At 44.2% G+C, this 13,934-nt stretch overlaps 1 protein-coding gene across 3 annotated transcripts in view; it reads right to left on the bottom strand.

The window, feature by feature from the left end:
* LOC121279949 (disintegrin and metalloproteinase domain-containing protein 12-like) overlaps positions 1-13,934 on the bottom strand; it is a 375,022-nt gene that overhangs the window by 226,368 nt on the left and 134,720 nt on the right. For all 3 annotated transcript variants that reach the window (XM_041191570.1, XM_041191551.1, XM_041191560.1), the window contains exon 10: positions 13,484-13,565. In XM_041191570.1, coding sequence (XP_041047504.1) covers positions 13,484-13,565 — 82 coding nt within the window. The remainder of the gene's footprint in view (positions 1-13,483; positions 13,566-13,934) is intronic.

Raw genomic sequence — 13,934 nt, 5'->3', positions numbered from 1 at the left:
TACCTGGATGAGCACTTGGCACGTCATAACATTCAAGGCTATGGGCCAAGTGCTGGTAAATGGGATTAGGTAGGTAGGTCAGGTGTTTCTCACATGTCGGTGCAGACTCGATGGGCCGAAGGGCCTCTTCTGCACTGTGAGATTCTGTGATTCTGTGAATGAAGGAAAGAAACGGAGCGTAACGGCTTAAAAGCTGGAATTTAGAAAGGAGACATCAGATGCTGAGGAAAGTTCTGACGATGAGAAAACCTTTAACTTAAAACCCAGTGGGGAGATGTTTAAATTTGTACAGGCTCTTCCAAAATTTGAGGAAAGGGATGTTGAAGCATTCTTCATTTCATTTGAGAAGATAAACGGGTCAAAGGAAAACTGGACATTGCCCATTCAGAGCAAATTGACAGGTAGAGCACAGGAAATTTATGCCTCACTGTCAGAGGATGTTTCTAGGGATTATGATGTGGTGAAAAAGGCCATTTTGTGGTCCCTGAAGCATACAGGCAAAAGTTTCAAAATATAAGGAAGCAGCCTGGGCAAACTTACAGTGAATTTGAAAGGATTAGGCAAAGTAGTTTTGACAGGTAGATACGAGCATTAGGAATTGAAACTACCTTTGAAGTTCTCAGAGAGACCATTCTCTTGGAAGAATTTAAAAACTCCCTACCTTCTGTAATAAGAACCCATGTGGAAGACCAAAGGGTTGCAACTGCCAGGCAGGCAGCAGAAATGGCTGATGATTATGAGCTGATCCATAAAACCAAACCTTTTTTCCTTCATCCCCATAAAGCTGAAAAGGATAGAAAGTAATAGGAGAGTGAAAGGAAGGCAAGTAGCCAGGGTAAAGAATGGATAGTTGGGAACACTTTCAGATCTACTCTCCTAATCAGGAAGGAAGGGTGGAGGTGAAACTCGAAGGCCTAAGTGCTTCTGCTGTAATGAAGTGGGACACATTCGTTCAGAATGCTGGAAGTTGCAAGGGAAGCCCATGGGACTTGTTGGAGTTCATAAGAATAAGTCCGAAAAGGGAACTCAAAAAGAAAATGCCATGGATCAAATTGTAGCTTTAACTACAAATAAGGGTCTGGAGGTAAACACTACTCTAAATGCAGGTTAAGTGAATAAGGTAGATGAGAGATATAAAGGGTTTTTTTCTAAAAGAAAGATAACCCCTTTTTCACCAAATGATGAAGTTAAACCCATAACTATATTAAGGAACACAGGAGCTACTCAAACTCTTTTGCTGGAGAAGGACCTAGTTTTCCCTCCAGAGAGTTCAATGAAAGCTAAAGCATTGGTAAATGAGCTAAGTGGACAGTGTATCCCGGTTCCATTGTATAAAGTGCAACTGGGGTGTGATTTGTTGTCTGGATCAGTGGTTGTAGGAGTGGTCAAGAAATTACCCGTGAATGGAGTTGATTTACTCCTGGGGAATGATTTGGCAGGAGCGAAGGTGATAGCTTTGCCCATAATTACGGAAAGTCCAAGAGGGGCTAAAGAGACAGAGCAGTTACAAGAACAAATTCCTGGTACTTTTCCATCGTGTGAGATGGCCAGAGCAATGGCTAAACAAAGTCCAGAGGTCAAAGTACTACCATGAGCAGATGTTAGAGTAGCCAAAACTTTGTTTAAGGGTGAGAATAATTCAAAGCAAGTGTTTGGCAGGTCTTCATTAATTGAGGCTCAGAAAGCAAATCCAGAGTTAAACAAGTTAGCACAGTCAGCTCACACTGAAGCTGAGGCGGCAGGAGTTCTGGAGTGCTATTACATTAAAAACGGAGTTCTGATGAGGAAGGAGAAACACCCTCACAGACCTATGGATGAGGAATGGATGGTTGTTCATGAGATAGTGGTACTGCCCAAATGTCATAAGGAAATATTGCGAGTAGCACACAAAATTCTGATGGCAGGAGATGTAGGAATAAGGAAAACCCAGGCATCGATAACAGGCATTTTACCTGGCCAAGACTTCATAAGGATGTAGTGCAATTTTGTAAAACATGTCATACATGTCAGGTAGTAGGTAAACCTCAACTTTTAATCAAACCAGCACCTTTAATACCCATACCAGTTTTTGAAGAACCATTCAGTCATGTAGATTGTTTAGAACCATTATCCAAAACGAAAGCAGGACTTCAGTAAATCCTTACAATCATAGATCTGACAACCCGATTTCCAGAAGCTACTCCTTTAAGGACAATTACAGCTAAGGTCGTAGTGGAAACGTTAACTCATTTTTTCACTCTTAATGGCCGACTGATTGAAATACAATCTGACCAAGGTTCTAATTTCATGTCTAAACTTTTTCGGGACATAATCAGCAATTTGGGTGTCAAACAACTAAAGTCTATCGCCTATCACCCACACACACAGGGAGCTTTAGAGAGATACTATCAGACTCTCAAAACTATGATTAAGACCTATTGCCATGAATACCCAAAGATTGGGACAAAGGATTAGATTTCTTACTATTTGCTACCAGAGATTCTCCCAATGAATCTACTGGATTTAGCCCATTTGAATTGATCTATGGTCATGAAATAAGAGGTACATTAAAAGTGATTAAGCAAAAGTTCCTACAGCAGAAAGACGAATCCTCCATGTTGGATGACGTGTCCATGTCTCCAGGGAGACTTACAGGAGCATATAAAGTAGCACGAGAGCACTTAAAAATTTCCCAGGCCAAAATGAAAGAACAGGCAGGCAAGCATGCTACAACTAGAACATTCCAAGCAGGAGATTAAGGATAGGTATTGTTGCCTTTGCAGGGTGAATTGTTAAAAGCGAAATTCGGTGACCCATATAAGGTAGTTAGGAGGGTCAGTAAAGTGACTTAGCTGATAGATACTCCTGAGTGTAGGAAGAAGAAACATAACATTTATGTCACATAAATATTTTGAAGCAGTTTCATCACACAGAAGATGATAAGGTAGAGCAAGTGTGCCAAGTGGTAGGAGCAGTGGAGGATGCCAGAGACAATAAGGGCAATTTAAAAGGAGAAGTAGACAGTGCCCAAAGCGAACCTCCTACAATTCAACTAACCAATAGACCATACTGGGACAGTTAGACACTGTGTCCTCATACTTAGAGGAAGGACCACGGGAAGATTTAATAAGGTTACTTAGGAAGTATAAGGAGATTTGTAGGGATACACCTGGATGTACTACATTAACTAAACATGATGTGGAGACTCAGTGCTGATAAAACAGCATCATTATTGGTTGAGTCCAGAAAAGCAAGCTCAGTTAGAAACAGAGATTCACTATATGCTGGACAATCAATTGACTGAGTCCAGCCGAGTACAACGAGCAGCTGGAGTGCTAGTTCCTAAGCTGGAAGGATCCACGAGATTTTTGAATAGACTACCAGAAAGTGAACGCAGTAATGAGGACAGATTTGTACCCAGTTCCTCGAATAGAAGATTGCATTGAAAGGGTTGGCAGTGCCTCATTTCTATCTAAAATTGATCTATTGAAGGGATACCGGCAAATGCCATTAACATCAAGGGCTGAAGAAATACCTGCCTTTGTTACAGCAAGTGGGTTGTATCAATGTCTAATCATGCTGTTTGGGTTTGAAAACACCCAGCTACATTTCAGAGACTTATGAATTAAGTGTAGCTGAAGTACATGACAGGTGTGGATTGTTTAGACAATGTCGTAATATATAGTAACTCATGAGAAGAACATTTAAAGCAATTACAGGACCAGTTTAAGCAATTGCAGTTAGCTGGCTTAGTCATAATGCTGAATTTGCAAAAGCAAGGGTAACTTACCTGGGTCACATCATGGGACAAGAGCATGTGTTGCCAAGAACTGCAAAAATGAACACTCCAGTAGAATTTCCCATTTCTAAAACTAAATGAGAAATGAGGCTTTTTGGGAATGTGTGCGTTTTATCGGAAGCTTGTGCCTAACTTTAGCACAATAGCTGTACCTCTCACCAATTTGTTAAGAAAACAGGCAAAAGGGGTGTGGTCAGCAGAATGCCAAGCAGCCTTTGAAAAGCTGAAGGCAGTTTTAATAAATGAACCAGTGTGTTCTGTTGAAGGGTCATGAGGGCTCGAAACGTCAACTCTTTTCTTCTCCGCTGAAGCTGCCAGACCTGCTAAGTTTTTCCAGGTAATTCTGTTTTTGTTTTGGCCACCCCTGACTTTACCAAACCCTTTAAAATGGCAATTGATGCTAGTGACTTGGGGGTAGGTGCAGTCCTATCACAAAATGTTAAATTAGGAATAGAGAAGCCAGTGGGATACTTTTCCAAGAAACTAAATCAATATCAGAGGAGGTGCTCTACAGTAGAAAAAGAAAACTCTAGCATTCTTGTGGTCTCTTCAACACTTTGAAGTTTGTGTCCAACACGATAACAAAGAAACACTCATCTACACTGACCATAATCCGCTGGTGTTCATTAAAAAGTTTAAAACTTGAAACGTGAGATTATTTAGATGGAATCTATTGTTTCAGCCATTCGATGTAAAGATTGTTCACAATGCCGGCAAAGATAATTTGACAACAGATGCATTGTCCCAGGTGTAAAATACTGAAATAAGTTAAAGGGGTAAGAAATGCTGAAGATTGTATAAGGGGAGGAAGGATGGATGGATGTAAGTCTCATCTTTGGTCATCCATGGGTCACATACAATGTGATGAAATGCAGTTTCGAAATGGCCTTTCATCTCTTTTAAGGGTGGAGGCATGTAGAGAACATATCCTTTTATTTATGTTGGACTACAGATTAAAATTACAATGGCTGCAGTTTGAAAGACATGTCTACTGGAACAAGAGGAGAGATATATACAACGTTGCAGTCCTGGAACAGAGTGTGCCATGAAAGACAGAATGGTGTCAGAAAGGAGTCCTGGACCAAGGGACCTGCCTGACAACAGCATTTTAATTGGCTCCTGACCAGTTGACCAGGATTTGTGTGAGAGCAGTGCAGCAGAATAGCTCATAGCCTGAAAGGAAAAAGACCTAAAACCTCTTGTTCCTGTGTGTGTAAGATTCCAGTAATTCCACAATAATAGCTAGCTGATGTTTTCTCTTCTGTAACCTGCTCTCTCTCTCTGAGGAAACCCCTGTAAGAAGGAAAAGGGGAAAACCACTGTTAGAGATATTGAAAAGCAAGCTCTTAACCAGTGAACTTCAGACTAAAAGTGCTGGAAGACCACCTCATGTCATCACCAAAGAACTGAAAGGAATTTGGAAGACCTCCATCAAAATCGATCCATCGAATCCTGTATTCTGGGTTGATGCTATGGAACTGTTTTATCCCACTCTTAAGATCCATTTCTTGTGTGAGGACCCAAGCTCAAGCCCTGCCACGGCAGATGGTGGAATTTGAATTCAATACAAATCTGGAATTAAAAGTTCAATGATGTTGTCCATTAATGTCCTTTAGCGAAGGACTACATGGTTCCCTCAAAAATCCTCTCTGAAATGGCCTAACAAACCGCTACAAAGTCACAAAAAAGGAATGAAAACGGACAGACCACCTGCCATCGACATAGGCACTGGAAACAACGATCTCAGCCCTGTCCACCATGCAAAGTCCTCCTTACTAACATCTGGGGGCTAGTGCCAAAATTGGGAGAGCTGTCTCACAGACTAGTCAAGCAACAGCCTGACATAGTCATCCTCACAGAATCATACCTGACAGATAATGTCCTAGACACCACTATCACCAGCACTGGGTATGTCCTGTCCCACCAGCAGACCAAGCAGAGGTGACGGCTCAGTGGTATATAGTCAGAGGGAGTTGCCCTGGGAGTCCACAACGTTGACTCTGGACCCCATAAAGTCTCATATCATCAGGGTAAACATAGGCAAGGAAACCTCCTGCTGATTACCATGTACCACCCTCCCTCAGTTGATGAATCAGTGCTTCTCCATGTTGAATACTCCTTGGAGGAAGCACTGAGGGTGGCAAGGGCGCAGAATGTACTCTGCTGGGGAGCTTCAATGTCCATTACCAAGAGCGGCTCGGTAGCAACATTACTGACCGAGCAGGCTGAGTCCAAAAGACATAGCTACTAGACTGGGTTTGCAGCAGGTGGTGAGGGAATCAACAAGATGGCAAAACATACTTGACCTCATCCTCACCAACCTGCCTGTCACAGATGCATCTGTCCATGACAGTATCGGTAGGAGTGACCACCTCACAGTCGTTGTGGAGATGCATCCCGATTTCACCTTGAGGATACCCTCCATCATGTTGTGTGGCACAACCACTGTGCTAAATGGGATAGATTTCAAACAGATCTAGCATCTCATAACTGGACATCCATGAGGCTCTGTGGGCCATCAGCAGCAGCAGAATTGTACTCGAACACAATCTGTAACCTCATGGCCCAGCCTATCCCCCACTCTACCATTACCATCAAGCCAGGGGATCAACCCTGGTTCAATGAAGAGTGCAGGAGGGCATGTCAGGAGCAGCACCAGGCATACCTAAAAATGAGGTGTCAACCTGGTGAAGCTATAACACAGGACTACTTGCATGCCAAACAGCATAAGCAGCAAGTGATAGACAGGGCTAAGCGATCCCACAACTAACAGATCAGATCTAAGCTCTGGAATCCTGCCATATCCGGTCGTGAATGGTGGTGGACAATTAAACCACTCACTGTTAAATCACTCAACCTGGAGGAGGAGGCTCCACAAATATTCCCATCCTCAATGATGAAGGAGTCCAGCACATCAGTGCAAAAGATGAAGCTGAAGCGTTTACTACAACCTTCAGCCAGAAGTGCCGAGTGGATGATCCATCTGGAGGTCCCCAACATCATAGATGCCAGTCTTCAGCCAACTTGATTCACTCCACATGATATCAAGAAATGGCTGAAGGCACTGGAAACTGCAACACTGACATCAATGCAGCTATGTGGAAAATTGACCAGGTATGTCTTTACACAAAAGCAGGTCAAATCCAACCCAGCCAATTATTGTCACATCAGTCTACTCTCAATCATCAGTAAAGTAATGGAAGGGGTCATCAACAGTGCTATCAAGCGGCACTTGTTTGGCAATAACCTGCTCACTGATGCCCAGTTTGGGTTCCGCCAGGGCCACTTAGCTCCTGACCTCATTACAGCCTTGGTTCAAACATGGACAAAAGAGCTGAATTCTGGGGGTGAGCTGAAAGTGAATGCCCTTGACATCAAGACAACATTTGACCGAGTGCGGCATGAAGGGGGCTGAGCAAAACTGGGGTCAATGGGAATCAAGGGGAAACCTGTCTGCTGGTTGGAGTCAGAACTAGCACAAAGGAAGATCGTTGTGGAGGTCAATCATTCCAGGTTTTTTTTTAATCATTTACGAGATGTGGGTATCGCTGGCTAGGCCAGCATTTATTGCCCATCCCTAGTTGCCCTTGAGAAGGTGGTGTGAGCTGCCTTCTTGAACCGCTGCAGTCCATGTGGTGTAGGCACACACACAGGGCTGTCTATTGTTGGTCGAAGCATTGAATACAAAAGCAGGAATGTAAATACTGGTTAGGCCACAGCTGGAATTTTGTACACAGTGCTGGTCACCATTTACAGTAAGGACATAATTGTTCTGGAGACAGTGCAAAGGAGATTTACAAGAATGCTGCCAAGGCTTGGAAAGTGCAGCTTTGGGGAGAGATTGCATAGAATCACAGAATCACACAGAGGAGAAGAGGCCCTTCGGCCCATCGAGCCTGCGCCGACGCATGCGAAACACCTGACCTACCTTGTGACTGATCCTTCAACTAAGGGGAACAGCTGCTCCCTATCTATCCTGTCCATGCCCCTCATAATCTTGTAAACCTCAATCAGGTCGCCCCCTCAGTCTTCTCTGCTCCAATGAAAACAACACAAGTCTATCCAACCTCTCTTCATAACTTAAATGTTTCATCCCAGGCAACATCCTGATGAATCTCCTCTGCACCCCCTCCAGTGCAATCACATCCTTCCTGTAATGTGGCGAACAGAACTGAAAACAGTACTCCAGCTGTGGCCTCACCAAGGTTCCATACAACTCCAGCATGACCTCCCTACTTTTGTAATCTATAACTTGATTGATAAAGGCAAGTGTCCCATATTCCATTTCCACCACCCCACTAACATGCCCCTCCACCTTCAGAGATCTATGGACACACACGTCAAGGTCCCTTTGTTCCTCAGAACTTCCTAGTGCCATGCTGTTCATTGAATACTTCCTTGTCAAATTACTCCTTCCAAAGTGTATCACCTCACATTTCTCAGGGTTAAATTCCATCTACCACTTATCTGCCCATTTGACCATACCGTCTATATCTTCCTGTAGCCCAAGACACTCAACCTCACTGTTAACCACCCGGCCAAACTTTGTGTCATCCGCAAACTTAATAATCCTACCCCCAACATAGTCATCTATGTCGTTTATATGAAGGACAAATAAAAGGGGACCAAGCACAGATCCCTGTGGTACGCCACTGGACACTGGCTTCCAGTCACTAAAGCATCCTTCTGTCATCACCCACTGTCTGCTACAACTAAGCCAATTTTGAATCCACCTTACCATATTACCCTGTATCCCACGTGCATTTGCCTTCTTTATAAGTCTCCCATGTGGGACCTTGTCAAAGGCTTTGCTGAAATCTAGAATCACAGTGCAGAAGAGGCCCTTCAGCCCATCAAGTCTGCACCGACACGTGAGAAACACCTGACCTACCTACCTAATCCCACTTACCAGCACTTGGCCCATAGCCTTGAAATCCATATAAACTACATCAGCTACACTACCCTCATCTACACACCTGGTCGCCTCCTCAAAAAATTCAATCAAATTTGTTAGGCATGACATCCCTCTGACAAAGCCATGCTGACTATCCCTGATCAAACCATGCCTCTCCAAGTGGAGATAGATTCTCTCCTTCAGAACTTTCTCCAATAGTTTCCCTACCACTGACGTGAGACTCACTGGCCTGTAGTTCCCTGGCTTATCTCTTCAACCCTTCTTAAATAGCAGAACCACATTAGCTGTTCTCCAGTCCTCGGCACCTCCCCCGTGGCCAGAGAGGAATTAAAAATTTGGGTCAGAGCCCCTGCGATCTCCTCCCTTGCCTCCCTCAGCAGTCTGGGACACAAATCATCCGGACCTGGTGATTTGTCCACTCTTAAGCCTGCCAACACCTCCAATACCTTGTCACTCCCTATATCAATTTGCTTAAGAACTTCGCAGTCTCTCTCCCCCGAGTTCCATACCTTTATCCTCATTCTCTTGGGTGAAGATGGATGTGAAGTATTCGTTCAACAGTCTAACGATGTCCTCTGGCTCCACCCATAGATTGCCCCCTTGGTCCCTTATGGGCCCTAGTCTTTCCCTGGTTATCCTCTTCCCATTGATATACTTATAGAATATTTTGGGATTTTCCCTACTTTTACCAGCCAGAGCTTTCTCATATCCCCTCTTTGCTCTCCTAATTGCTTTCTTAAGCTCCACCCTGCACTGTCTGTACTCCACTAATGCCTCCGCTGATTTGCTTCCCTTGTACCTGCTAAAAGCCTCTATTTTCCTTCTCATCGTAACTTGAATATCTCTGGTCATCCATGGTTCTCTGGGCTTGTTACTGCTTCCTGTCACCCTGGAGGGAACATGTTGAGCCTGTACTTTCCCCATTTCCTTTTTGAGCACCCCTCACTGCTCCTCTGTAGATTTCCCCACAAGTTGCTGTTCCCAGTCTACCTTGGCCAGATCCTGCCTTATTTTACTAAAATCCACTCTCCCCCAATCCAAAACATTTTTTTGCAACTTGTCTATTTCTTTGGCCATAACAAACTTAAACTGTACCATGTTGTGGTCGCTATCGCTAAAATGCTCCCCCACCACCACCTCAGCCACCTGTCTGGCTTCATTCCCCAGAATTAGGTCCAGCAATGCACCATCCCTTGTTGGACCGTCTACATATTGACCTAAAGAGTTCTCCTGCACATATTTCAAGAAATCCACTCCATCTAAGCTCTTAACGCTATGTCGATCCCAATTAATGTTGGGAAAGTTGAAATCACCTAATATAATTACCCTTTTGTTATTGTTTTTACACACCTCCACAAATTGTGCACATACTTGCTCCTCAATTTCCCGCTGACTATCTGGGGGTCTATAATAAACACCTAACAATGTGCCTGCCCCTTTTTTATTCCTAAGCTCCACCCACAAAGCTTCATTCGATGCCCCCTCCGAGATATCATCTCTTCTTACTGCAGTAACTGACTCCTTAACTAATAATGCAACGCCTCCTCCTCTTTTACTCCCCACCCATCTCGCCTGAAGATTCTATATCCCGGAATGTTTGAGCTGCCAATCCTGCCCCTCCTTCAACCATGTCTCAGTGATGGCTACTATATCACAATTCCACGTCTCAATCCTCACCCTTAACTCATCTGTTTTATCTGTAATACTCCTGGCATTAAAGTAGAGGCCATCCAGCCTTGCCTTACTCCCTTGAAACTTAATGCAGCTGTACTCCCTCTGACTTGATTGTTTTACTGTATTATGATGTGTCCCTATTCTGCTAACATTCTGTGTCCCCTCCCCGTGCTGAATTAGTTTAAACTCCTCCCAACAGCACTAGCAAACCCACCCACAAGGATGTTAGAAACAAAAAAACTGCGGATGCTGGAAATCCAAAACAAAAACAGAATTACCTGGAAAAACTCAGCAGGTCTGGCAGCATCGGCGGAAAAGAAAAGAGTTGACATTTCGAGTCCTCATGACCCTTTGTTCGGTTGATGGGTCACGAGGACTCGAAACGTCAACTCTTTTCTTCTCCACCGATGCTGCCAGACCTGCTGAGTTTTTCCAGGTAATTCTGTTTTTGTTTCACAAAGATGTTAGTCCCGCTGTGGTTCAGATGCAGACCGTCCCACTTGTACAGGTCCCACCTTCCCCAGAAACGGTCCCAGTGATCCAAGAATCTAAAACCCTCCCTCCTGCACCAACTCTTAAGCCATGTATTCATCTGCACTATTCTCCTATTTCTAAGCTCACTAGCACGTGGCACTGGGAGTAATCCAGAGATTACAAGCCGAGAGGTCTTACTTTTCAGTCTACTGCCTAACTCCCTGAATTCTTGATGCAAGACCTCATCCCTCTTGCTACCTATGTCATTGGTAGCAACATGTACCATGACCTCTGCCTTATCACCCCCCCCTTCAGGATGCCCTGCAGCCGTTCAGTGACATCCCAGACCCTGGCATGAGGGAGGCAACACACCATCCTGGAGTGACATTGACGGCCACAGTAGCGCCTATCTGTTCCCCTGACTATAGAATCGAATCCCCAATTGCGATAGGCTAGGGTTGTTTACCTTCGAACAGAGGAGGCTGAGGGTTGGCCTAATTAAGGAGCCTAGATAGGGTAGACAGGAAAGACTTGTTTCCCCTAGCAGAAGGATCCATTACCAGGGGGCAAAAATTTAAGGTGATTGGTGGAAGGATTAGAGGGGACATGAGGAAAAATCTTTTCACCCAGAGGGTGGTGGGTGTCTGGAATTCACGACTAAATCGGTGGTTGCGACTGAAACAATCAACTCATTGAAAAGGTACTTGGATTTGCATCTGAAGTGCTGTAACCTGCAACACTATGGACAAGATGCTGGAAAATGGGATTAAAATGAGCAGCTAGTTTCTTTTTCTCTTTCTGGCTGGCACAGACACGATGGGCTGAATGGCCTTTTCTGCACCGTAATTTTTCTATGATTCTTCAGTTCTATTGCCGGAATATTGTCAGGCCCATTACTTTTGCAGTATCCAGTGGCTTCATCTGTTTCTTGATGTCACCTGAAGTGAATCAAATTGGCTGAAGACTGTATTGCTGGGGACCTCCAGAGAAGGCCGCATTGCATCGTCTACTCAATACTCCTGGCTGAAGATTGTTGTACATGATTCAGCCTTACCTTTTGCACTGATGTGCTGGACCCCTCCATCATTGAGGATGGGGATATTTGTAGAGTCTCCTCCTCCACTGAGATGTTTAATTGTCCACAGCCATTCACAACTGGATGTGGCAGGACTGCAGAGCTTAGATCCGACCCATTGGTTGTTGGATAGCTTAGCTCTGTCTATCACATGCTATTTCCTCTATTTGGCATGCAGGTAGTCCTGTGTTATAGTTTCGCCAGGTTGACACCTCATTTTTAGGTATGCCTGGTGCTGCTCCTGGCATGCCCTCCTGCACTCTTCATTGAACCAGGGTTGATCCTTTGGTTTGGTGGTAATGGTAGAGTGGGGGATCTGCAGCTGCGGCAGACAGGTTGGTGAGGATGAGGTCAAGTATGATATTTCCTCTTGTTGGTTCCCTCACTATCTGTCGCAGACCCAGTCCAGCAGCTATGCCCTTTAGGAGTCAGCCAGCTCGGTCAGTTGTGCTACTACCGAGCCACTCTTGATGATGGACATTGATGGACATTCTGTGCCCTTGCTACCATTAGTGCTTCCTCCAAGTGGTGTTCAGCATGCCTGTGGGACAGGAAATAGCCAGAGATGGTGATGGTGGTGTCTGGGTCATTATCTGTAAGGTACTGTGATGATAAGAGCAGGTGAGAGGCTGGGAACTCTCCGGTGAGTAACTCACCTCCTGACTCCCAAAGTCTGTCCAATGTCTCTAAAACACAAAGCCTCGACAAGTGCAGCTCCAGCAACTCTGAAGAAGCTCAACACTATCTGGGAAAAACAGCCCGCCCGCTTGATCGGCACCCCAGCCACTACCTTAAACATTCATTCTGATCACCACCACAGCACAGCAGCAGCAGTGTGTACCATGCATTTCAGCTAGTCCTCTTCAACAGCACCAATACACTGCCTCTATCACTTAGGTGGACAAGGGCAGCAAGGGAACACCACCACCTGCATATATATATATAAATATATATAATATATGATATATACATTATATATATATAATATAATATAATATAATATAAAAGCAAAATACTGCGGATGCTGGAAATCTGAAACAAAAACAGAAAATGCTAGAAAAACTCAGCAGGTCTAGTAGCATCTGCAAGTTCCCTTCCAAGATTTAGATCATCCTGATTTTGAACTATATCATCGTTCCTTCACTGTTGCTGGGTCAAAAATCCTGGAACTCCCTTCCTAACAGCACTGTGCATGTATCTATACCAGGTAGAATGCGGTTCAAGAACACAGCTCATCACCACCTTCTCAAGGGGAACTAGGTAACAACAACAAAGGCCTTACCAGTGATACTTACATCCCACAAAGAATCAAAAAGAGATTTAACATGCCTCCAACCCACTTCTTTTGGAAACATGCATCACACTTATCACCTTGCAATTCAGCGTCAGATGTCAACAGTTCAAAACTGCATGGAATAATGACCAAGTGGACATCTTCCCATTAAGCCTACTGGTCAATGTTAGCGATGAAATCATCAGCAGTTTGAGGTTCTGGTTATTCTACTTTGACCTGAGCTGTATATAAGCCACAGGGAGTGGGGAAATAGAAGCAAAAACAGGTGCTCACCTGGTTTACTCCTTCAGACCAGTCTGAACATATGCTGCGCAACATTGCCAAGCCTGCAATGCCACCGCTAAAAGTGCCACCTCTGTAAAAGAGAAATCAAGATTAACAGAGAATATGTTGACTGTGCAGCATCAATCCTACCATCACTGACATATTGACTCTTCTATATGTGGTAATGTACAACAAGGCAGAGTTAATTAAGACCTCATGGGAAAGGCACCCTAGTAATCATAACATGATTGAATTTCGCATACAGTTTGAGGGAGAGAAGAGTGGGTCTAAGGCTAATGTTTTAAACTTAAATAAGGGTAATTATGAGTGTATGAAGACAGGGCTGAATAATCTGAACTGGGAAGTTAGGTTAAAGGACAGGTCAGTAGAGATGCAGTGGTAGACATTTAAGGAGATATTTCATGATGTTTTGTGTTTTGTTACAAGGCATTGATGAGAT

Source organism: Carcharodon carcharias, chromosome 1 (assembly GCF_017639515.1).
Source record: "Carcharodon carcharias isolate sCarCar2 chromosome 1, sCarCar2.pri, whole genome shotgun sequence".
NCBI lineage: Eukaryota > Metazoa > Chordata > Chondrichthyes > Lamniformes > Lamnidae > Carcharodon > Carcharodon carcharias.
Note: the sequence above shows the minus strand (reverse complement) of the source record. Positions and strands in the feature narration are given on the sequence as shown.